Raw genomic sequence first — 26,859 nt, 5'->3', positions numbered from 1 at the left:
TTTATAATATTTTCTCCAAAAGTACTTCAATAGATGAATTTTTTAAAAATATTTTCAAAGAAAATATTTTCGCACTAATAGAAACACTTTTAAACACAAATAAAGGTGTTATAGATCCAGGGTTTTTGTTTCCATGATTGCATGTTATTTATAATCTCTATGAACGATCCAAAGAAGCAAAAGCTCAAGCACAAATGACTTGTCAATTGTTATTTAAACATTATAAAAATGTCATCACTTATTATACCTCGGATATAAGTAAAATTGTTTGCTAGTGAGATTGATATAGGAAAAAGTTGCTTCGAGTTTTTGGAGCTTTGTGTTTTTTTATTTTTTATTATTATTAAATTAAATAAGGGAATCTAAATTTTTCCCACGTTTTTTTTTTAGTATTTAAAAAAATATTTAATAGGAATTGGGTGATTTTGTGACGGTTCATGGTAGGGCTGTCTGTGGTTGAATTTCAGTTGTGGGTTGAGGATGACTTTTGAGGAGACGAGAAGAATGGTTGGTAAAGGACGTTTTCCTGTTCAGCCAATTGACACGCCAGCCAATTCCCTCCCAGTCAACTCTTTGCTTCTTCAAACGGGAAAACCAAATTACAAATGATTTATTTTAAAAATAAATTTTTTAATAAAATTCTGATTTTTTTTTTTTTTTGCATTGCAAATAAATTATTTTTTTTTCAATTTTATAAATAAATGTAAATCCTCTATTTTCTTTTTGTTTCATGAAACCCGTTTAAATATAAAATTAAAAATTAGTCTAAAATGACACGTCATAACATTGAATTCATATTTTAAAAAAATAAGCTCAATATGAAAAATAAATTATTTTTTTTTCTATATAAAAATATTTTAAAAAATAAAAATAATAATAAATTCCCCTGCTAATTTTAATATAAAAATATCCACTTGAATATAAAAATATTAACTCATCTTAATAAACTTATTTTTCCATACTAAGTTTTTGAATAGTTTAATTTAAATTATTAAATATATTAAATAAAATGATTTAAAGTTAAAAATAACTTTTACTAATAAATAAAAATAATTAATTTAATTTTAAGTTTAATCTTTATTTTACTTTTTTATCCTTATTTATTTTAATTACCTCTATAATCTCTATTATTATTTAACATCATTTATCCTAATTATATACTTTATAAAGACAAATATATCAATTTATTGATTTAAAATAAATTTTAAATTAACATTATCAAACAATCTTAATATTTAAAACAAAAATTAAGTAATAAATTTTAAAATAATAAATTAAATATAATTTAATTTAAAATTAACTTAAATTATTAAATAATAAGTATTAAATTTTAGTAAATTCTTATACTGAATTTTTCTTTTTAAATGGAATTCATCTTTTCAAAAAATAAATTTCGTTTTTGAAAATACAAATTCCATGTGCATTACATTTAACATAAAATACGAAATTTTTTGAATTATTTTGTATAACAAATTTTTTTTGGTCAAACGAACCGGCAGTTGGACAACTATACTCAGAAGAAGCGTACAAGAAAAATAACGATTTTCCATCATTCCAATGACGGTCATTTGATAACACCATAGACAAGGATTGTTATTCTCCTATTTATTTATTTATTCAAGACAAACTATAGTAAACATCTCCATTTGAAAAAGTTGTTGACCCAATTTTATGACAGGGGGTATGAATGACCATAGAAAAATTTATAGTTCATTTTTTTAATGATAAAAATTTAATCCATTTAATGTTATTGAATTTTTTTTAAGCATATCACTTATCACGGGTTTGGTGAACCAATCGTTAGTTTAATTTAATTCATTAAGTAAATTAAGTATATATATGATAAAATAACTTAATATATGACTTAAAGTAAAAAATAATTTTAAATAATAATTAAAAATAATTAATTTATTCTCACATTTTTATCCCATTTTGTCTTAATTACCTACTATTACTCAACCTCCTTTGCTCTAGTTAGAATTTATAAGGATAAATATGTTAATTTGATAATTTAAAATAAATTTTAAGTTATTTTATCAAATAACCTTAATACCTTAAATAAGAATGAAATAACAAGTTTTAAGTCAATAACTAAAATATAATTTAACTTAAAGTCAACTTAAATTATTAAATAATAAGTATTAAGTTTTACCAAACACCCTCTTAGTTTTATGTTAATATGATTTACTGTTTGGATAACATTTATCTATTAGATATATGCTTGATAAGTTTGGACATTTAAGTTATTGTAAGTATGCCTAAAATTAGTATATACGTAAACACTACTTATACATAATTAAAATAAAATTTAGTAAAAAATTTTGATGTCATTTTAAAGTAATATTTGATTAATTAAGTAATTGCTACAATATTCTTAATTATGATAATGTTAAGTGATAGAAGATAATTTAGTCACACGAGATTTTAATGTATGCTTGGGTTTGTACAATACCTAATTGTTAAGATATTTTATGTATTGGTAATTTTATTTCTTTTTATTTTGGTGTAAAAACATTTTTTAAATGTAACTTACTCTCTATTGAAGACTCGAGCTTGTTGATCATTCAGTTCGATTGTCATAGGTAAGTTTAAAAAGGGTTGTTAGAAGCGAGTTAGGTTCTCAAAGGATATGAATTTGATCAATTTCACAAAATTGGTTTAAAATTGCTTTATTTTGATTTTTGATCAAATAAGACTGCTCTAGTGCTAGCCAAAGTGCCCAAGCACTAGAACCACCCTTCAAGCTCTTAAATAAGTGCTCGAGGCACTCAAGCGGTGGTTAAATCCGCTCAAACTATCATTTCAATGCTGCCATGTTTTGGTAGTGTTGCTTTTTGAAATTCACGATTTCTTTTAATTAATTAAAAATTTGATTTTGACACGTGAGGTTTAAAAAAACCTATATATATACATTTTAAAATCCGATGCTTTCACAAGAAAAAAAAAATCCTTGACTTACTCTATCATTTCCTAAGCTCTCAAGGTTCATAGATTCGATCTCTTAATTATTAAAAAGACTTGCATCCCCTCAATGAGTAAGGCAAATCCACTAAAGCATTAGAGGTATTGTGTCACAGATATGAATTACAATATAAATACCAAAGAGTAAGTTTCTATGATAGGTGATGAGGTAAATACATGTATCTTGATTTTAGATTGTTATATTAGAGGTTTTAGACCCCCTGATTTTTTGTTTTTATAGTTGGTGTAGAGATTTTCCATGTAAATTCGTTTGCCTCTTACGTGGATGTATTCTATTGGTTATTCATAATATCCTAAAGAACTTAATTATTTTAATAAGATTTAATTCCCACTCTTTACTTATTAAGATTTTCAATTTGTATATTACAATATTTAAATATCGCCCATTCACTTTCTTTTGAGTGTTATCCTACTAGATAATCAAATTTTCAACTAGTATTACAATAGGCTTTTTAATTAAAATTTTGATATTTTTCTCGATCCTACTAATCCAAAATTGAACAACCAAAGGTGGGTGCTTTCATTAATAATTCATCATATTTTGATAGGAGTAACTATCCCTAGTGGAAGACTCAAATGAAATTTTTTTTATAAAAATGTAAGGTGAAAGGGTTTGGAATTCAATAAAATTTGGATAAGGACCCCATTGAAATTAGACATTTTTGGAAAATCTATTGAAAAACTTAAACTTAAGGCTGCGTGAGACAAATTAAATAATGAAAGTAGTGAAGCCAATGCTTAGGCCTTATATAATATATTTAACCTGCAAACATGCAAAACTGATCGAAGACATCCTTGAAGTAACTATGAAGGGACTTCAACTATAAAATTATTAAAAATCCAAATACTCACTTCCATTTTTGTCTCTTGTGTGGACATGTTCTATTACCTATTCATAATATACTATAGGAGTTAATTGTTTCAATAAAACTTAATTCTCACTCTTTGTTTAAATTAGGTTAAGATTTTCAATCCCTAATTATAATATTTAAATATTACTCATTCGACCCTCTATCAGTGTTATCCTACTAGACAATCAATTTTCCACTAACAATACATATATAGTGGGAATGCTAAGTAAATATCAATAAACACATCGCCATGATATTCTTAACCATTAAAAAACGTATGAAATCAAGCAAGATGACTATTGTACATTTCAAGACTAAAACTAAATTCTTTTTTTTTTTTTGTAGATTTCGTATAATTGAAATACCCTTTATAAATTTGGTCAAAAAAAAAAAAAAAAACCTCAAGTTATGCTGATAGGAGATAATTACTCATCTAACTCCTATTTATTTTGCTTTTTTTTTTTTCATTAAAAAAAGAAGAAAATATATGTGAAAAAAAAAGGGTATCTAGTATACAAGAAAGCCTACCAAGATTACATGGATATTAGGTCCATGTAACTTTATAATTTTAGTCCATGCTTCTATTGGGAAAAAATAAAAATAAAAATAATGATTTATCCAATATCCATTTCAACTATCACAAATAAAATAATTTAGTAAAATTTTTATTTAATTTTAATGAATTTTAATGGGTAGAGCTTCCAATTTTTTCTTAGTCTATAAATTTCTATTTGGATTGAAAAGAAAAAGTAACTTATAATATATATATATATATATATATATATATATATATATATATATATATATATATATATATATATATATATATATATTTTTTTTTTAAAAAAAAAAAAAAATCTTTTAAAGTACATATATATTCGGTTTTTAATGAGTTATTAAGTAGTTAAGTTTGATTATAATATAAAAATTATTTTTAAAAAATAAAATTATATATAAGGAGAGAGAGAAAAAAAAAACTTGTTCATGATTTATAAAGGTAGGTAAATAGAATTTATATCCAAGTTTTAAACTCTAAAATCAAGTTTTTGAAACCATAATTTTAAATTAATTTAATTAGCTCAATTGATAGTTTGGATGAGCGTCATAGATCTTAATGTCCGATGAGGCAAATCAATAATCAATCAATTCATATGTGACACAAAACCTACAAAATTTATCCTAAATTCTTTATAAATGAAAAATTATAAGTATTTGATTAAAAATCTTTAAATTTAATTGAAAGTATATTTCTTCTTTCTATTTATGATCTAACATATCCCGAGTTCCTCAATGAAGCATTATAAAATAGTATTGGGACTTTGCAGTCGAAAACAAACTTGTGTTCTTCCTTCCCACAAGGATCTTTAAGATTTTTTCATCAAATTTTCATTTGAGATTTTATAAACTTGGACAGAATAATAACATCTCTCACAATTTTTCTTTTTCAAGAAAAAAAGGAGGAATTTTTTATTATTATTATGATTTTTAGAACCATCTTCAAGACATGATGCTTGAGAACCACCCTTTAACATGATGTTTGAGGTCCCTTATTAGACAAAGCCTTGAACCACCCTTTAATTTTTTTATTTTTAAATTTTAAATATCGAATTAATAAGAATTTATATACTTAATCCATCCTCATGAAAATAAAAAATAAAAAATAGAAGGCAAAAAACTTGACAATGGGTCAAATTCTATGCTCTCATCTGAATTACTTTTTTGAGTTTTTTCAAGTGCACGTGAGTAGGATGATGCCAAGGGTTTTAGAATTCCAAGAATGAAAATGAAAGGTGTAGGTGGTTGGGTGTCGACGTGTCGTGGGGAGGGTTGAAACAGAGAGTGAATTAAACCGCGGAAATGGGAAGCAGGAATGATGGTTATACCTTATAAGTATAAACCGTGCAAACGATGGATGGAAAGGGCAAGCGCACCATCTTTTCGTCCTCCGTGTCCACCTCCAAGTACCACGGTAAGGGCATCATCATCACCCTTTTTACTTCAATTTACCTATCCTACATCATTCTCATTGTTTCGTGTCCAAAATCTCCTTCATTTACATTATGTAAGCTATTATTATTAAATCACATTTTTATATTCTCTAACGAAATATGTCTAGCTCCGATCTTATTATCCTATACTCAAATCATATTAATTTATATCACTACTCAAATCCATTAAAAAAGTATTTCCAAATGATGGAAAACTTAAAAACTTATATATAAATTATATCTTCCCTATCATCTCACTGGTCAACCTTGACCTTTTGAGGTCAAATCTAGTATTTAGAGTTTGTCTCGATTTAATGCCGCTCTCATGGGCAACACCGAAACAGTATTTTACCCCTAAATGTCCAGTCAATTGGTGTGCCTCAATGTATTTCGGAGAGAATCGGCTAGCTTTAGGTTCGAGTGACATTTCAACCCTAACCACAACTCATCCGTTGATTCTTTAACATCAGTCAGTTTGGACCTTCACTTAGTTTCACCCAAGCTTCATCTTGATCATGGATAGATCACCTAGATTTAGATCCATAAGCAGTGACAATTGCGTTGCTTTTGAAGCGATACATAAAAAAGGCATCATTTTAAAACTATTATAGTCTCCCAATGCGAAGGTATCAATGGTTAATAATTGTTTTAAGATATAAAACTAATATTTATCAATAATATATTTTCTATGAACATATTCATAGGAAAATTGACTAAACCGTCCATATCATCTTCCAATAAAATAAAATAAAATTTCATATTCATAGGAAAATTGACTAAACAGTCCATATCATCTTCCAATAAAATAAAATAAAATTTCATATTCATAGGAAAATTGACTAGACCTTCCATATCATCTTCCAATAAAATAAAATAAAATTTCATATTTATAGGAAAATTGACTAAACAGTCCATATCATCTTCCAATAAAATAAAATAAAATTTCATATTCATAGGAAAATTGACTAAACCATCCATATCTTATCTTCCAAAAAAATAAAATAAAATAAAATAAAATTTGAAATGGAAAAACTTTGGTTTTAAGAGTTCAATAAAATCTCATCGGTTTCATTATTGTATAGTTTGGTCTCATTTATTTATACCTTATTTACACCTTTGTTTAAAAATTAATCCAAATAAACCCCAAATCACATGACGAAAAGGATGTAATTGAAAGTTTAAATGGTCTTAGTAACATTGTCCTGAAGGGAGGTGGAGGTGGAAGATTATTGTAAAACCTTGTAGTGTGGTGGAACATTATTGTAATTTGTAACACACCTACCTAGTAATTCTAACAAAGCTTTTCTTGGGTTCGTTTTGAGAATTGGTGGGTTGGGAGTGCCTTTCTTTCACGTGGTGGAGCGTGGGAGATGGTGATTGATTGTGGAGTTCTTGGTTTGCATGGGATCGAGACAAGGGGATTCTCTCCATACTTAGTGGGAAAAGCGATAGGGCTTTTATGGATAGGACTTCTACGATCAAAAACCGTGGGACAAAATACTAAAGGAATCCTCGTTGTCGTCCACTTTTCTTCACATGCTTGGACAACTCATCACCCACGTCATCCATATCTCCAACTAGATCGACTTTTCTACCACATCTTACACATGTCTTAATAAATTTGTACAATATGACTAATCACACCATAGGCCATATATAATTTAATTTCATTATTCAATACCTAACTTATATATTTACCTTAATATATTCATTTATACCTTGATTTGATTTATTTACATGATTCCCAAACAAATTAAATTTCATTATATAATTTCAACAACTAAAATTAAAAATTCAATATATACTAATTCTTTTATTAGACAAATAGTAAATAAATATGATAAAATATGATTTAAGCCGAGTCATGTGATTCAAAAACTCATATGCTATTTAAAACGAACTTCATTGTCTTGTGAAATTATAAAAATTGATTCAAAAAATAATAAGGCAACAATGTTGCATGTCAAGTTGATATTCATCAAGAAGATCAAGAAGAAAAACAACAAAATCATTTAATTGCATGGATTGAGAAAGCAATTCAAATATTAGTTCTTACAATTTTTTACACCCTTGGTTGTAAATGTATTGAAGAAAAAAAAAGAAAAAAGGATTGCACATGTATTCATGAAATGTAAGTTTTGGCAGTTGACAAATAAATTCTCAAATTCATTGTCTGATTTTCTTGTAATTAATCTCTTTCATTTGCAGTTTTGGAGAAAGGATGAAAATTATTTTGAAAGACAGTTAGGACAGAAATGATAAAGATAAGTGATTGTTTTGAGATCTTTTGATGGGTTGAAGAGATGATCCTGTGTTCCATCTTTGGGGTTATATTTGGGAAAAGATGGAAAAAAAATTTGGACCACAAGGGAGATGGGCAAGGAGAGAGAGAGAGAGGGGCTGGACAGAAAACTGGAAAAGGACAAAGGCAACAATAGAAAAAGGATAGATTCACCAAATGTGTTGGATTCTGACGAATCAGACCCCCACTGGTTTTGATTATATGTAGGTTTCTAATATTTTATTCAATGATTTGAACAATCAGACCAACAACCTCTCTTATTATTTTACTTCCCATTCTTACTTGCAACTGCATGAACTGGTAGTTGGGTTCTCCTTTTCTCCCCCAAAGAAGGTTAGATGGGTGGGGTTGACTCTTCAATGACCAGAGACAAGAGGCGCCCCCCACCTCCCCTCCTGTGTATTAAAGTCTCACTCTGCTACTGCCTCAGCAGCAGACTGCAACCACACCGCTTCACAATTACACCTCCAGATACTCCTTTCACTCTCTCAATTATGGCCCCAAGAAGCATTAATGAAGGATCCAGTAAGAAAGTTATGAACAAAGGAGCATGGACATCCGAGGAGGATAGAAAACTGGCCGAGTATATAGAAGTGCATGGCGCAAAGAGGTGGAAAACTGTAGCATTCAAATCAGGTGGGTGTGAGAGATTCATCTAGTTTAAACTCAACACATATATCAACTGCATTTTTCTTGATTTTGGATCTGATGGGGTTTAATGGTTTTCCTTGTTTTTCTGCAGGGCTGAATCGGTGTGGGAAAAGTTGCAGATTGAGATGGTTGAATTATCTGAGACCCAACATCAAGAGAGGCAACATATCAGATGACGAAGAGGACTTGATTCTCAGACTTCATAAGCTGCTAGGGAACAGGTGGGGTGATGATCGAACAGTTGGTGCATTTGCTATTATCAGTTTTGGCATAGAAGCAGTGCAATGCGTGTGAATTTGACAGTTGTTTTCTATGCGTAGGTGGTCGTTGATCGCTGGGAGACTTCCAGGGCGAACAGATAATGAGATCAAGAACTACTGGAATTCTCATTTGAGCAAGAAACTACAACAGAAAGAAAACAAAACTGAGACTTCCACATCAAAAGAGACTGCACCCCAGAAACCCGAAGACATTGCAGAGGGCAGTGGAGAAGGAGACAGAGGAAGTGGGTACCCAGACATCAACTTTGATGTCAATGAGTTCTTTGACTTCTCGGCTGAAGGCTCCTGTGGGTTGGAGTGGGTGAACAAGTTTCTTGAGCTCGATGAGGAATCCTGGCTCGCCAAGAAAAGGTGAAGCTGGCGTGAATAATGTCTTTTCTTTTTTTCTTTTTTCTTCAAATAAATATAGTGTAATTTACTTATAAAATCTGAATGGATTCCTCATCACGCTATAACAAGCGTCTTAACAGTCCTTCGAGTTTAGCAAGCTTTCCGCAGCAATACACAATGCCTTGAAACCATTTTCAGAGTCTACCCTCAACTGATCGGGAATGTCCCATACCTCAACCCAACTAGAACCACTATCTCTTCTCCAAAAGATACAATATTAAGCCAAGAATATTAGATCTAGGCATGCCACATATCGAATCAGATAGCTCAGTAATGAAAAAACATATCATTTTCCATACAAGAAAATCAACAGTCAATCGTATTAAAAGATAATTTGGTTGAATAGAGTGAAACTTTTTTCAAGTTTATTCATGACTAACAAATTGACTTTTGTAACCTGAAACATTTACCGAGTCTGCACCAACAAAATTGAAGTCAGCATATCACTCAATGTGGCCAGCATTTTTCTTTTGAGCTGATTATTTTGCAGCCTATACCATTCAACTAGAAAGCTTATACAAGTCAAAGTCTAAAGCAGCCTCCCATTTTCTCCTTATATAACTCATCACCAAGCTTTCACGCTAATGGGCAAAACCAAATGCTTGTTTCTATAGTATCCAAAGAAGCAGAAACTTAAAGCCAGGATATTTGAAATGTATAAGATGTGAAGCCATCACAAAAACTAGGTGGAAATTTTAATGTATAGCAGATAGAGAGTTTTCACAAGATTTCAAGGATGAAAGAGTGAAAATGGAAGCAGAAACTCCATATTTTAGATACAAATTCCAACCATGGAATGGTTCATACAATGAAGGTATAGGGCCGATCTTGAACACGTTCATGTATCAAGTTAAAATAACTCATGTATCAGCATTCAGAGAACAAATCCATGTCATCAAGTTTTTTCTCATTTCAAGTGACTATAATCATCTTATACAACATTGTGAAAAATGATAAACCTGTATGCCCATTCTTTTCTTTTTTCTTTTTTCCTTTTTTTTTTTTTTTTTCAGGTCTATACATTAGTGTACAAAGTATGATTCCAAGACTACCTCAGCATCTCTGGATTTGGTCCAATAAATTGCTACAAAGATTCAAACGCTGTCTTCCTGCAGCAGACAAACCTAAAAATTTAGGCTCAATGAGACATAAGGAAAAAGTGCAGAAACCATGAGAAAGAAACAAAGGTTTTTAACTAGTAAATCATGGAGATAAAACAATTTTCATTGTCATTTTGTACTTTTGCCCCATTTTAAAAATTAAAAGAGAGTTCATTGTAGGGAGCAGGCTGTTGAGATGCTAACAGACCAATTTATTGAAGTAGGGTGATGAAGGACAACCCTAGGATCATTGCCTACACTCAAGGGTAGGTGGGCTAGGGTTTTATTTTTAGGGTGTAAGGAGAGGAACAAGGAATAAATTATGAGAGTTGCAACCTTGCAATGAAAGAAAACATAATATTATTAATATCAATTAGTCATTTGATTTACATCAATTAGCCTATTTATAGGCTTCTCTAATAAATCCGAAATTTACTAGGACTCTAATAACCTATTATGACTCTAATTCTAATTATAACATCCAAAGTCTACTATGACTCTAATAACCTATTATGATTCAAACTCTAATTATATTATAAGTTAACTAGTTAATCCTAATTAGCTCCAACAAAAATTAATCCTAATTTAATTCCAAGTAATACTAATCCTACTTTAATTGTAACTAATACTAATTCCCTTTCTTGATATATATCTTGGAGATTCATCCTCATCACAGGGTCTCTCTAGTATTTTAAAAAGCAAACAACAGTTTGGCATAGGGAGCATGATGTTGAGATGCTAACAGATCCATTTATGGGAGTAGTTTCTCACTGGTTTCATCCAATCACTAGTAAGGACACATCACAATCATGGGTACAAAGGGTGTTGCTATTATTTCAGATATAATTTTCTGCTTTGGAAACTATGCTAATTTGATTTTAACGGAAATAATAGCAGGGCCATTCCATATCCTAATATGGTGACCTAGCATGGGTGATTGGACATCTAGAAGAAACATAACAAAAGAAGAGTGCAATCAATTCTTTATGGCAGATTAAGTAATGTAGTGGACATTTTAATGATGGGCAGGTTGTCTTAGATGCGAATTAAGTTGGACAGGTAGAGATTACTGCATATAATCAATAATGTGAAGCATCAACCATATGGTACCTGCGTTGTGAAATCCTCATTCTGACCATCACCATTACTCCCATCTGATGATATTATCCCAGTTTTGAGCTTAATACAACTTGATTTTCCGATTATCAAACGTAGACCCAGGGCAACTGGTGCTGTAGCATTCCTTCAACATCACATCTCAGTAATTGGAACACATATTACCCTAGTCACTAGTTTTAACCCTACTCAATTCCTATTCCAAAATAAGCTCGACTTCAAGAACTAGCATTCATCACCAAGAATTTTCTAAGACACTGAGATTTGAATCTGGTTCAGCCTACTAAACCAAATTGAATGCAGAACCATGTGGAACAAATCATATCTGACTGGTTTTGGGTTCCAGAGAAAATGCTTCTGCACCATCTTCACGTTTGTTTGCATTACAAGGTACCGTCTCAATGGAATAGCCAAAAGGATTTCCTTCAGTTTGGGTATATCCTTCTCAGCCACAATTACAGAAAATGCAGTCCAATCCAACACATTGTTGAGTGGAGGGACAAAGTTATCGGCTATGATCACTGGGACACACTCATAATATATTGCCTCAACAATCCTGGGGCTGTTCACTTCATATCCCATTGGGCAAATACAGAATCTGCTTGATTTCATATGCTGAATATAGGACATTTTTCTGGAGATTCTATTGGGTAGTGGTCCATAAATCCTCATGTCTTCATCTTTATCAGACCAGTACTTGAGAAGGGTGGGGCGAACCCTACCATGCATGTTTCCAGCAAAAAAAGCAAGAATTGGACGCTGTGATACTCGTCTTCCACCAACATTTCTTAGAGGGCGCCTTGGATTCCTAATGGTAGTTTCTGGAAGGGAAACATCTTTCCCTTTAACAAATATGCCTTCTGATAGATCAGCATTGCAAAGAGCTTTTATGGTGTTTCTGCTCAGCTCCTGGTGTTCATTCACTGTGTAAGGGCCCTACAAAACATTAACATTGAACATAGGAAAGTTAGTTGAGAGTACATGATACTATGATAGTAACTTCAGAAAATTGAATGCAAGGATGCTCAAATTCCAAAAGGGAATTCATATAAACTCTCTTTTCCTCACTCACAAACTCTGTGTGCATCGCCATAGCTGCAGCTGTTTAAGCCAAAATTTTCTATGTGATTTCTTTTTATTTTTTTTTATTTTTTGAGGAAATGAAATACAAAGCAAAAATGGATCCTAGATGAAAAATCAAACCAGTAAAGCAGCAGTCAGGTAAAAATTTAAGCATTTTTACAGACAGACAGAAGTGTACTATCATACCCAGTCGTGGCAAGCAACTAAAAAATGGTCTGATCCATGTGTGCGGTTCCAGAAAGGATACTTTGCTGCAATCATGTTCACATGGTCCCTTAAGAAGATCGACAGTGGTCTGATATTATGTGAATTGGGCACATAGAGTGCCGTCTCCAGCTGGCGTGCACTGTATGGAAGATAAAACAAGTGAGCCTTTTTTGGGTCCCTTGTGACAAACTGCCTGTTTTCCTCCATTAACTTCATAAACCACCCTTCAGAAGCATAAATTCCTCTGAGATGGGGTGCATGAAAAATGGGTCTTGCTCCATCTGGGTAAATGTAGACTTTAAGTATGGTTTCCATCAATTCATAACTCCTGGAATTTATACAGCATTGTAATTCCTTAAGAACAATTAACTTGTAATTGAATTAACAAGCAAAATGAAACCTTGGTAACCAAACTATGACTATTGAGTAATCTCAAATAAAGTAGCAGCTGTCTCAGACAAATTAACACTGAAATTGAAGATTATGGAATAGAGGGCTATCATCTAATAAAATACCAACACAAAACAAAAGTAATTTCCTGTTTGTATGTTATTCCATTGCCTTGGTAAAATGACATGTTCTTCATTTCAGAACAAAGCTAACCCTTAAAGTTTCTTGACATAAAAGCTGTTAGGAGAAGACAATATAAGGTACTGGACAATGTAATGCTAATCTGGTTTCCAGGTGTTTATTGCCATGCACAGAAGAAAGGATTTCCACAAAAATTATTAAGGGACAATTGTTGATGTTCTAGACACAGGTAGGAGATGCCATGGATAGTGAGATTCATGGATTTTGTGGAGGAGGGTAATATGGAACAGGCAAGAGGCTTGAGCAGCAGCTTTATGAAAAATTTAAACTTCATAGCATGAAGGAGCTTAATTCCATGCCACACAATTATGAGCAGATGGAAGTACCTCCAACTCTAGTTAAAGAAATGACCTAATATCTAGTTGTTTTATAGGCAATAAATTCACTGAATTAACTGAAACCTATTTCAAGAGGGGCAAATAAATGTAGACTTACAAAGGGTCTTATCAAAGCGATACCAACTTTATTGCTGTCTTGCATTAGCATTCAACTTAAATGAACATTTACCAAACAAACCTAATTACAGGCAGCCAATATTTCTAATCGTGCCTCCATACATTTGGAATGCACATTCTCTTAATTCTCAGGTGTCCATCTTCTCTAATCAAACCACCAAATTCGTCGCACACCAAGGCCTTTTCAGATCCACAATCTATTTCAATGACATCTACCAACCACTACATCTTTGATGCTGAGTTTTAACTTGTTCAATTAAATCTGAAGTTATTAAGGACCCACATCCAAGCTTTTGAATACTTTTCCAAGGTGTGTTGATGAATATAAATGAGTTAAAAATTATAATTTCACGTTACCTTGCTGCCATATCCAGTGTCTTAGCAATGAAAAATTAGATGGGTTTTTTGCCAGTGAAATATTTTTATTTAATCTTGGCATGACCATGTGGGTCCTTCCTGCCTTCTGGGCTTTATGAAGTTGACTAATCTGGGTGTGGACATCAAAGTTATTAGTACTAAATAAGCGTGAATCTATACTCAGGGAAGTCTGTACTGCAAATATACAACAAATTAATGTTGGAAAATACGTGGCTGCTATACTTCATCACCAAGAGGTAGTTCCAGTACTTTAAAGCATGCTATAGTTACAGTTGAAGGCAACTTTTCCCCACTTCCAGATGCCAAAATTAGACTAAGAATACAAGAGTCCTCTCCTGTTGCTCAGGTCACCTCCCAATACTGACAATTTAAAGCGTGGTAGGTACTAAATACCTATACCAGAAGAAGTCTGCAGACATTGGTGACAAAATTCAGATCCACCCAGAAAGAAGTCTAAAGTTGGCTTTGAATTTTTCCAGAAAAATTTAAATTCAAAAGTTATCTTCAAGTGTCTTTGGAATATCCTCAGAGTCAACCCTTAACCACAGCACTTGTCTTGCGAAATACCGAGAAGTAACAGAAATATATATATATATATACCTGCGTCCAGAAACAAAGGCATGATTTGATGACATTATGAATATAAACCTTTGACTTGTTCTACAATTTTACCTTGATTGTGGCACCTAAATAGCAAATGAGACTATTTTTCTTACAATAACCCTACATCCAACTCCACCTACCCAGCTCGAGAAATCCTTAATCCCAACTACCTCCATCTACTCCTTAACATTTAGAATTAAGTTTTAGGCTAATACAGCCCTGACTATTCAAAGTTTCTCCTATGATAGCTACATATATTTTCCCAATCAATCAAATCATAAATAATCTAGCTAACATAAAGTTATTTGCAGATTACAAGATACAGTATGAATTGTTAACAACCATGGAAAGCTAGATTATATTAGTGTTACGAGACACACCTTTTGAAAACAGAAACATTGTGGAATAAAGAGGCATACAGCTCAGGATCATCAGTAACAGTTGAGACATTCTGGATCTCCCTTTTAGCAAATAAAAGGGCCTCATCAGGTGGCAATGACCAAATATATCTCTGTAAATGAACAATATATCAAACAAAAATATAGGCAAGATAATTGGTAAAGTCACTATTCTATATTTCACAAAAGAAACAAAATTCTTGAAGTTCCCAATAATTCTACCTGCAAACGAGTGGGCACAGTTCTGGGTGGAGGCGGATGAAATACAACCTTTTGCTCATTGGTTTTGTCAATCTTTGCGTTCTTCCTTCTCCTTCTGGATGAAGGATTTTTCCTTGGAGAAACTTGAGCTCTCTCTTCAACAATTGGCACTGACTTAACCAATTCAGTGGAAGAATTCAAAGACACAACAGGGGCAGTAGGAACAAGTTGAAACTGCTCGGCACTTTCCAACGAAAGGGTCTCGGTCAAATGAACGGTACTACCATTCAAGGATTTGTAGGAAGAGACCATCGTTTGTGGAGGGAGGAACCAGGTCGCCATTGGATAAGGAAGTGTATAGGTTTGAAGTACCATACCAGCTGTTGTCATTATGGCTACAACAACGAACAGTTTTTTCCAATTGATTCTGTACATGAGGACAACAGCCACCAACTGCAATAGCCTTTTCATCTCATTATCTAAATAGGGTAATTCAATCAACTAGAGGATGCAACCCATTAAATCGAAAAAAGCAAATCACTTTGCACTTCCCCTCCAACGAACCCGATTCTTGAATTTGAAATTTCCTATTCATTTCTTGCTTAACAAGTCTAACCCAATTCGGTTCCTTGCTTGATCAAGATTCAAAAACCAAAAATCAAAAATGAATTATTTTTCCGGAGAATTGGAAATGGAAATAAGCATGCCGATGTTAATGATCTTTATGACGCACTCAAGTTTTCATGATGATGAAAGATAAAGGAAAACCAACAACAGTTTTGGCAGGGTATGAAAACGCAGGTTCTGCCTGTTTAGGAGGAAAATCTTTGTGGCTCCCGGGAAATTTTATTGGAAAGCAAAACCACCCTGCAAAATCCACAAGACAACAAGACACGAACTTCTTCTTTTTCTTCTATTTTCTTTGGCCCGCCTTCTCGGCAACCCAACGGAGGTTGAGATTCCAAGCACAGAATAAATAAAAAAATTGATAACAAAAACAAAAAATAAAAATTAAATACCTTCGATGCAGAGAGGCCAACCAAAACAACGTCGTGCAGCGTAAGCAGCATATGAAAATTGAAACGAAGTGGAAGAAAAATGGACAGATCTGACAACGGAAAGAGAATAAAGAAAGAGGATTGAATGGAGGGAGAGGATAGAAGGCGATGGCCGAGACAGATACGGTAACGGTTCAGAGATATATATCACTTTTGAGCCTTTCTTTAGACCCAGTTGTAGAATCCAGACAAGTCCCCGCGGGTGGCCGCTACGCCTTCCCATGAGTTTTGAAACCTTAAACAGTCAACAATCGGTTAAAATATAAGGAAGTATCCTTAACAAATGTAGGACATTACAACAAATGTTTGATAATTAATACAACAGTGATTTTCCCTTTTTATCCTTTCTTATTGGTGCTTCCAGGATTTAAGCAGTTAAAGAAGATGGCGGGAAGATATATAGTTAATGTCAATTTAATCTATAATCTATATTTAGAAGAATGACACAATAAAAAGACTAAGTTTAATCTATAATCTTCTATCCAATCTTCTCAATTATGTGTTTTTAGACAAATTTATGGTAAAAATAAATTAATGATTAGGTTCTGATACACTAAATTATGATGTATTACTGGAGATCTCTCGTATTATACTAATGTCTATATTTTGCTCTAAACAGAAAGTAATAATCTTTTGGCATGAAATTTTGTTTCGTTGTTAGCCAAGAAAAAATCTTCGACCACCCTTTTGTTTGAGAGAATTGAACGATTATTTAGTTTTTCGGGATTGTATTAATTATTTTGTTATTAAACTAAAACCTAAGAGAATAATTTAATAGTAGATGTTATATATATTTTTTGTATATTTTTATATTGTGGTTCATGGAGATGTTTTATGTGATTTTATCACTTTCCATTTAAAAAAAAAATTAATAAATAAAAATAAAAATAAATGCACTCAAATTTAATAATAATTTTTATTTTCTTGAACATTGAAAATAGCAAACAGTATCAACAATGTTGAAGGGGCATGCAAATGCCAGAGGGCATAAAGGAGCTCACCGCCACAAGTCAACCGAGAAACGACGTCGTTTGTCTCCATGATGAGATGGCAAGTGCCATTGAATTCGGACACGGACACGTCGAGGGTAGTTTCACAACCAATAAACTACGTCCACGTCATCTTCAAGCTGATGTGTCTTCCATTCAACCGAATTGACGAAAGTACCACTCCAAGCTCATGCTACAAGATGAACAAAACGCCTGATGTTGAAGGTCAATATCGGAATTCTAGGTTGTTCCCAGAAGCAAAATTGCAAAAACGCCATAGCAATTGGTTTGTATGAAACTCTGGGTGGGTGTGCGAAGTGCGAGCTCTGATTTCTTGAGTCCTCCTCTCCTCTAATGGTGTCTTGAAATTTCTGGAATCTTCGGAGGATTCTCTTGCGTTTCTCCATGGCCGCTCCTTTTTTCTCCACACCTTTTCAGCCGTACGTTTACCAGGTACTCCTCCACCGTCTATCTTCGAAATTCAATGTCCTTGATGAGTTTTTTTATTTTTTTTCCTGGAAATTTAGGGTTTTAGTTTGATTCTGTTGCTTGATCCGTTGAATTCCATGTGCATTATTGGAGATCGTGTTTTTCTTTATTGTTTTACTCTGGGAGTTAGGGTTTAGTTTGGTGGAGTTAAGGATTGAGTTGATTTGTGTGTGTGGTTGAGAATTGTGTTGTTGTGTGTGTTGAGTTGGTAGAAAGTGGTTGATATGCTTCTGTCATGAGAATGATGGCATTTTCCGGATACAATAGTCAGACAACCAGAAGTGGAACTTCATTTTTGATAAGGTTGATTGGTTACTTACCCGGCAATTACTATAATGAAAAATTGGATTATATGAGTATCCGTTTTTTTGGTAAGAATTGGTGATCCACTGTGGGATTACTCACAGTGATGTTACCTTGGTGATCATTTATCATCATAGTCTGTATGACTTTCACTTCATGCAAAAATACTGAAAGGTTAGATTAGTTACTAAATCCGCACACCCAACCCAATCCCAGAAGATGGATTAATACCAATCCTTACCATTTAGAAGCCCAGGAATGGAACTGGTCTGTTGCCAGTTCACCCAATCCAGAAGCTCAAAATGGTTTATGCAGAACCACAGAAATGGATTTGCTCCATCATTTATCACCCTTTGGAAAGCCCTCAAACTTAGCATCGGCCTTTTGAATAATGATTTATTAGATATATGATTTATCAGATAGGACGGAGAGTACAAAAGGTGAATAAGGCCTAATTAGCCTTTCTCAAGGAAAAAAGAGGTGAAAATAGGGAAAATCATTAGTTGAATGGACAATGTGAGAAAGAAACAACTAATGTAGGTCTAGTTAGGTCCTGAAGAAATAAAAATGAAGCTGTAGAACCTCTCTTAGGCAAAAAAATTTGCCTCCGAGGTTCAAGTTAGTCGGTATGAATGCTCAAAGACTTAATTAAATTGGGTATAATCTGAATTACTTGATCACTATTCTTAGGAATCATGTCCCTAATAAACAATATAAAATGAATGTTATCTTTTTTTTGTTCCTCTGTTGGAAGGGTCTAAATGTTAGAGGTTTTTTATTTTTAAAGTGAGACTTGGTGCTACATTGGCAAAAGAAGTCAAGATCCGAAATATAGATTCTTCTAAGTCAGATGAGAAGCATCTTGTGAAGGTGGTTTAATTCATTTTCTTGCCCTTACACTTATTCAAAACTGCCAGTGAGGTTTGTTTCCATGACTTTGGGGTCTCATTGTAGAAAAATTCAGACAACCACAAGAAATAAATTTGAACCTTTATGATTTGTGGCACAATATTTCTTTGGTTGGTTAAATTGATAAACATTGTTTCCCTTTTTACATGATTTTCCTGCAATGAAAGAGAAAGTTAGGAAATAATCTGAACAGCAAACATGTCTACATGAAAAGGAGAGGCACTTTTAAGTTGGCATGGATCTTTTTTCGGGAAGGAGAGGAAGAAAGTTTGGAAAGCTGCGCCTTTATGCTTATTTTGGACCATTTGGAAAGAAGGAAATGGGAGAACTTTTGAAAATATTGAAAAAGGGAACCAAGCTATGAAGTAATCCTTAAAATATATTTTGGGGATGGGTTATAGTGTACATAGGTGATAGCTCCTTGTACATGTTGGACTTCATTGATTGCCTGAGTTCTAAGTGAGGCGTGGGAGTTGTTTTTTTTTGTTTATCCCTCAACTTTGTTTGACCTTTTGGCACCATTGTATACAATGTGTACGCTTTTGTGCACCCTTTTGTTTGGCACTATTACTATATATATATATATATATATATATATATCTCAAAAACAAAAAATGTATTAATTAAAGTGAATAAAAACATGAGAATGATGCGAAATCCTCCCCATTAAAAACAAACCTGACCATAAGACCCGATCAGACCTCTGCTTTACAAGGAGGACTATACAAAAGAAACTAAAAAAAAAAAGTCTATACAAATATAACATCTCCTGAAGCTCATCTAGGGACCTCACCATGTAGGTCCAACCCTAGGGTGTACATGCTGAAAGCTAATTAAGCAAAATTATGCTCAATGGAAAGGGTTTAAAAACTCATTGCAGTAGACCCAAAAAGAAACAAAGAAATGAAGCAAGTCCCATATCACATTAGGCACCTTCCAAAAAAAAAATCTCATCATTCCTTTCTCTCCACACAATCCACAACCAGAACCAAGTGAGACAAGCAATCTTCCAAAGAGACTTGCCTCTAGTAGAGTTCCCAAAACATTTGAAAAACTTAATGAAATCCCTGGAGTAATACACTGCATTACTTGCTGAAAGTGTGGTTATTTGTTTCATTTATTTCTGTTTTAGTTCTCTAACAGAAGTGGAGGTAAAGGAAAGTAACTAAATAACATTTTCTGAATCTAATCTTCCAGACCCATAGTTGTAAACTTGTGGTTGCACCTAGTTTACGCTCATTGTTATCCCTTTTGTGGAGGCTGCTAGCATGAGCTATGCAGCAACCATGTTTGTATTCGATTGAACTGCATAAGTATTCAGTAGGTTGTGTTTGTATGTGCTGTTATTCTGTTGCTGCACAAACTCATGTGGATGATATATTGCAGAGTCCACAAGAAAATGTGACACCTTTTCAAATATTGGGTGGTGAAGCTCAGATAGTTCAGGTATTTACAATAATTATCTCCAGCCATGTCAGTTTTCCTTTTTTCTTTTCAAATTTTCCTGTACTGAAAATGGCTAATACTGGTGTTGATTCTTTGCATTGTTAGATAATGTTGAAACCACAAGAAAAGATTATTGCAAAGCCTGGTAAGTTCCCCTAGTAGTGGATGCTCTGTGAATGTTCCCTTGCAATTATAACATTAGTTTTCAACTTCTGAAGAAGAAATCAATTATCAGTAAACTTATTATTCTACGTTCTTTAGATCTACATGTTTAATCTTTTAATCCTGTTGCTTATTTCTTGGTCTATGTATACTTTTATTGATCTGCAAACAAGCCAAGCCACACTGTTTAGGCCTGATCACTTTAGAACTGTTCAAGCTCTGCTGGAGCTTGAACCTGTCTATGAATTGTGATTTGAGCTCAGTGTGTTGGATGCTAGGCAAGTTTGCTATCCTTTTGGCTCAGCTTGGTATGTATATGTTGTTTGAAAAGTTCCACTTTTATTAGACAGTTGCTGGGTTTTGATTGACATCTGATGCAGTTTAACTTCATGGTGTTTCAGAAAGAAAGAAATCTTTTAATATGCATTGATATTTGTTTTATAACATGCAACATAATTCCTATATCTCTTTCCAAGATATCAATAATCAAATTTAAATTGCTCTTGGTTCTTTATTTATGCTAATAGAGTGCCATTTTGCATGTAAAGCGAATTCTGAACAGGGATATTGCATTAAGTTATAGAATTAAAAATTTAATCAGATGAATCTTACCCTTTTGATGCTGTAACTAAATTTATTGGCATGTTCATCTTTTCATCTTGCTCTGTTGTCTCTGCTAGGGATGACTATCGGGTTGGTCTGGTAGACTGGAACATGGCCAGCCACCATCCTGATATCATTGGAAGGAGCAATCAACCCTGCCCCAAACACGGTTCGTGTTATTTTATGTGGTGCAGGGTTGAAACTGCCACACCCTGTATATGTGAGCTAATATCATGTTGGATTTGTTTCCTATGTCTTCATTTTTCTTTTCCTGCTGTTGTTGAGTGTATGACTTCATATAAGTCACTGTGTGTCTTTGTTTTGCATGGTTGAGACACCATTTGTACCTCAAAATGCTTCACCCTGTTTCCCAAATGGGGAGGCAAGGACAAGGTTTTGCTTAAAATCTTCTATTTCTGCAATGGTCCTAATATTCACGTGTCAAAGACCAAGATTTCTCTTTCCACACCAAATTTGTTAGTGGAGTGTCCAAGTATACGCATAGTCTTTGTAGTTGACAATCTTGCTAAGGCAAGGATGGTTAGCTCACCTTCTGCATGCCATTGTCAACCCCTTGTGATGGCTGGTTTTCCTCCTCCATTTAAACGTTTCCCGCAATTTCGTGGTGTTAATTTCTGGCAATGAACCAACTGCTTATTAAGGTAGAGATGGTCTCCCTTCTACTTGACCAAAAACATCTCATTGCCACTCCATATACCACAATACCTTCCTTCTTGTCTTCCTTTTGTACCATTTGCTATCTGGACTAAACAATGGGCTGACTGTATGACTAACTTTAGAAACCAAATCTTTCTCCACAACTGATCAAATAGGCCATTGGTTTGTGGTACAGGGAACTGATTAGTAAATTTTTCCTTGTTTCATTCTTAATTATCTGTGTCTTTTTTTCTCAACTTATATGTTACCCCACTAAATCTTAGTGGGGCAGTCCTCTTGTTTCCTCTGTATAGTCAAGTTGATTGAGTTACATGGGTCAGGGGGCTTCTTACTGGTGAATTAGCTCTGGATGGGCTCAATCTGATAAGCTACATCTCAGTGTTGTAGTAAAGAGCTGGGGAGCTCCTCTGGAATCACCTCCTGGAACTCCTGTCAGGCATGAAACACATTTACTAGATACTAATGCTTCATGGCTTAGATTATGTTTGCTATAATACAGCAGACTGACATCATCTTTGGTTGTATCTAACTTCTATGCTTTAAAACATTTTTCCTTTTTATTTTTCACTGTAATATGTTTGTAACTGATATCTGAAAAATACGTAGGTTCCATGTGCTACATGTCTGGGTCCATCCAAATGGAGAATGTTTACATCCCTGAAAATGAAGTAGGTATGTGGCAGTGGCTTTTCGGCAAGGCTGTGACAAGCATAGTTCTTCTCAATCAAGGTTCAAGTAATGGCTTTGTTGGAATTGCTGCACCTTCTCTTGCAAGAATACTCCCGGTTTGTAGTTACAATAAGATACCATATTTTAGTAAGGAGTGTCTAGCATCAAATGTTGCTTCTTCGCTCCTGTACAACTTATCCATGTTTTTATTCAGTTATTTTAAATCTACACATTGTTGATGATGCTAACTATTCCCTTTTTACATGGTTCCAATTCAATTTTTTTTAGATTGATTTGGCAATGTTTGGCGGGGAAATTTTATGCCAGGTAGAGCTAATTAATTCATTTCTAGTTCTTCTCATATTCTTCTGACATATTGTATTAGAAACTTGCTTTGTTTTACCTACCATTAGGATTTCAGAGCAGAGTTGTCTTTTACTTCATCTGCTTGAGATGAATAATTTTATATTTGCTTCATTAAAATTTTGTGCCAGCCAGATGCATTCCTTTGCTCTCTCAATGATGTAAAAGTCAATAATACAACTGATCAGAGGGCTCGTAACATAGTTGTTGGTGCAGAGGTGAGAGAAGGGCTGGGGCTAGATTTGCTTTTCATTTTTTGGTTAATAGTGTCAATTTGAGAAAGTGATGTTGGTCTCTTTCAAACTTGAACTCTGTTCTTTCATTTTTGTCAATCCTCCACTTGATAATTGCACCTTTCCAAATTGGCGGTGCTAGTTTATATGATGTATATTATTATGCTGTTATAGGGATTTCTGAGACAGAAGCTAACCGGGCAAGGGCTTGCTTTCATAGTTGCTGGTGGATCTGGTATGCATTCCTTGACTCATTTTCTTGTTCCTTAGAACTTGGCCGTTAGGACCTTTCAAGAAGTTGCCTTCTAACCTGAATACGGAGGAGAATAGCATAGACATTCTGGTTCAGATTTATCTTTGCAGATCAGCACCAGTCTTTTCTTGTTATGGCTATACCATACCTGGTTTATTCACTTCCATGACTATAACTCTTGTTCATCCGAATATATGCCCTTTGTCATGTTTCCACAACAAATATGATGTCCATCTCCATCTTTCATGTAGTTGTAAAAATGCATCTTGTATACTCCCTGTATACATAGGGTGCTTTCCTTTTTTGTTAAGCACTGTTTAATATATCCTTGGTTCACCCATCAAAAAAATGTTAGTAATGCTTCCACCAATTACGTGAATCGTGATAGTGAGAAAGGAACTTGGATATAGCAGTAGCAATGCTTTCACCTGCTACTTCTGAAGCAGATCATTGCACATCCATCCCATATGAAGTATAATCTGGAAATGGAGTATCAGATACAAATAGTAAATAATTGACACTAGATATTCTCTTTGTGTGTATTTTGCTTATTCTGGTGAAGTATAGTGTGCATGAGAAATAGCTATATATTGTTTTGATATGAAGTGTGTGAACTTTCGTACCCTGGGAAGTCCAGTCTCAATAGTCAGCAGGTTTAATAGCAAGGAGTTTTGGGGGTTGGGTTATACAAGTGCAACCATTCATATATTAGCCTCTATACTGCACAACCAGATTTGGTCTGTGTGGTGCTTTTTCAGAATGATATGAGAAACATAGAAATGGTATCAAAGAGAGAGAAAGAGAGAGCAAGGATATCAGGTTCTGGAGTAAATTTCCGCCTGTACTTTGATGTTTCAAATTCAACACCTTTATGTATTTTTTTCTAAATATCCACTTAGAACAACTGCATTCATCCTTTTACTTTTCCCTTTTTGTATCTATGTTTTGCTTTATCCCTTTCCTTTGCAACAGATTTTTTTTCCTTGCCAAAAGCACTTTAGCCAACAAGATACATGAGAAAAACTTCTTGTTCCCAAGCATTGTTGAGTATGAACTTCTGAAAGCATATATTTGAAAAACCAATAAATGAAACTTGTGTGCTATTTATATTTAATTCATCATGTGTAAAACTTCTAAGTCCAAGTGTCCTAATCATGGAGTTCTATGTTGTTAGTTGTACAGAAAAATCTCGAGGTGGGTGAAGAACTATCCGTTGATGTGTCTTGCATTGCTGCCCTGTCGGCCACTGTCAACGTCCAAATCAAATATAATGGTCCCATGAGAAGAGTAGTCTTTGGGGTAAGTTCCTTTTCTGTTTCTGTACTGCTTCTGCAGTTCTTTTGTTTCTTTCAGTTAATCTTGTTGCTTTCTTATTTCTTGAAATCATCATGGCATATAATTGTTCCTACTAGGTATAGTTGTTGGTCATGCTATTCTTTCTGACTTTTGATAGTTATGTATGATTGGTTGGCTTCTTGTCAAATTTCTGTTGGTCAGGGCTGTGATATATTATTTCGGAGATCTGTATTTGGTTTTGAGCAGAGAACAAAAGATGCTAACGAATATTCCTTCAATCTTCCTGTCTAGAATTTGAGACTCGAAAGTATTTTTTATAAAGCCAACAGTTTCTTTCGGTAGCTGTCTTTTGATCTGTCCAATACTTGCTTTAAGAATCTCAATCATGGACTCCTGCTTTGTGGATCATTGGAATTAGTTTTTCCATAATCAATCCATTCTATCTCTCCATCATTTTTTTGTTCATTAACATGCTTTACTCATATTTTCTGTCAAATTTTCGTCATTCTAATGCTTCTTCTAGAATTGTCAAGCTTGATACTTAGGCCCTATTTGGATCAGCTTTTGAGCAGCCAAAAACTCCTTTTTATGCTCAATAAGAGCTTTTTTGTCTGTGTATTTTTTTTATAAAAAGCTTATGATTTTTTTCATTAACATGAACTTTTCTTTTTTCTTCAAATTTTTGTCATTCTAATGTTTCTTCTTGTATCACCAAGTTTGGTATTAGGCCCTATTTGGATTTTGGTTTCTGAGAACTAAAAGGCTCAATTTTAACCTCAACAAAAGCTATACCTATTTGGATAATTTTTTTAAAGAGCTTGTGGATTGAAAAAGCTTAATAGGGAAGTTAGAAAAATATTGTTTCTCATAGAAAACCTATTTTCATTTATGTAGGAAGTCATTAAAATTATGGTTGTGCCTTAACTTCTACGGCCAAAAAAAAAAAACAAGCAATCTTGAATGAGTCCATAATGGGACCTCTGGTGTGAACTAGGTTCCTTCTGTATATGTAGCTGCCTTGGACCCTCAAGTTTAGGATTGGTCCCTCCATTATGTTTATGTTTATGAGAGCCTAATTTTATACTGTGGGGACGAAATCGCAGGGCGACAACCTAGTTACAGCTGTTCTAACAGGACCAGGCATTGTCTTTATACAGAGTTTGCCCTTTCAGCGATTCTCTCAGCGCATTGCCAGGTGAATGTCGAGCAATCAATTGAACTCAATTAGACTCCTTTCCCTTTATTTGCATATCAATGTTTGACAAAATGACTTGATTTCCATGTGCAGGGCGGTTACATCCCCAAACATGAGGGAAAATCCAAAGTTCTTTATTCAGATAGCAATTTTCTTCTTTTTGGCTTATGTTGTGATTGTATCATCATTGATCTTAACTGATGTTTGATCTTCCCCTTCTTTCTTGTGTCCTCTTTTATTCCTTGCCTTTTAATTTCAATATAATTTCATCAATAGAAACCTATAGTTTAGATTGGTTGTCTCGGAAATTATGATTCTAGAGTTGTAAAGACGATTTCAAGTTTCTTCTTTGCTCATGTTAAATGCAACCACAGCCTATTCGAGGCCTCAGGTGAATTCTCTGAAAAGTCACCAAGATGCATCGAATTACCCTTTTCAGGATTATAATACAAAACGACTAACCTCACTGAGGTTAGTGTCAAGGTTCGTTCAATGTGGTTCTACAAGCTCAAGATCGAATCTTGGCTTCGCACAATGACATGCTAATGCCTCGTATACTCATAACATCTATTTATTATATGGTTGGTCTTGCAAGTTCAAATGCTGTTCTTCCTTCTTATGAAACAAGAAAACCAT

The 26,859-nt window shown here is 33.6% G+C and overlaps 3 protein-coding genes across 7 annotated transcripts; 2 read left to right on the top strand and 1 right to left on the bottom strand.

The window, feature by feature from the left end:
• Window positions 1-8,446: 8,446 nt before the first annotated feature.
• On the top strand, window positions 8,447-9,538 carry LOC117910918 (transcription factor MYB3-like). The gene is made up of 3 exons (XM_034825105.1): window positions 8,447-8,759; window positions 8,866-8,995; window positions 9,095-9,538. Exons 1-3 carry the CDS (start codon window positions 8,462-8,464, stop codon window positions 9,408-9,410), a joined length of 744 nt encoding a protein of 247 aa, XP_034680996.1. The 5' UTR covers window positions 8,447-8,461; the 3' UTR covers window positions 9,411-9,538.
• A 649-nt stretch (window positions 9,539-10,187) lies between these two features.
• Window positions 10,188-16,849, bottom strand: LOC117910877 (probable glycosyltransferase At5g03795). Of its 5 annotated transcripts, none has more exons than XM_034825077.1 (6): window positions 16,597-16,849; window positions 15,599-16,209; window positions 15,359-15,489; window positions 12,931-13,279; window positions 11,656-12,597; window positions 10,188-10,554 (listed from the first exon to the last, which is right to left on the bottom strand). In XM_034825077.1, exons 2-5 carry the CDS (start codon window positions 16,046-16,048, stop codon window positions 11,911-11,913), a joined length of 1,617 nt encoding a protein of 538 aa, XP_034680968.1. In that variant the 5' UTR covers window positions 16,049-16,209; window positions 16,597-16,849; the 3' UTR covers window positions 10,188-10,554; window positions 11,656-11,910. The 5 variants fall into 5 exon arrangements, with proteins under 5 accessions (XP_034680968.1, XP_034680963.1, XP_034680959.1 ...); XM_034825072.1 differs by having other exon boundaries at window positions 15,599-16,205; XM_034825068.1 differs by having other exon boundaries at window positions 10,188-10,569; window positions 15,599-16,030.
• A 1,067-nt stretch (window positions 16,850-17,916) lies between these two features.
• On the top strand, window positions 17,917-26,630 carry LOC117910910. Its single transcript, XM_034825098.1, has 10 exons — window positions 17,917-18,077; window positions 20,712-20,771; window positions 20,877-20,916; window positions 22,821-22,999; window positions 23,172-23,210; window positions 23,378-23,464; window positions 23,654-23,714; window positions 24,907-25,031; window positions 26,132-26,223; window positions 26,317-26,630. Exons 1-10 carry the CDS (start codon window positions 18,030-18,032, stop codon window positions 26,429-26,431), a joined length of 846 nt encoding a protein of 281 aa, XP_034680989.1. The 5' UTR covers window positions 17,917-18,029; the 3' UTR covers window positions 26,432-26,630.
• The last annotated feature ends 229 nt before the right edge of the window (window positions 26,631-26,859 follow it).

This window comes from Vitis riparia, chromosome 1, assembly GCF_004353265.1.
Source record: "Vitis riparia cultivar Riparia Gloire de Montpellier isolate 1030 chromosome 1, EGFV_Vit.rip_1.0, whole genome shotgun sequence".
NCBI lineage: Eukaryota > Viridiplantae > Streptophyta > Magnoliopsida > Vitales > Vitaceae > Vitis > Vitis riparia.
This window is presented reverse-complemented; position numbering and strand designations above follow the sequence as displayed.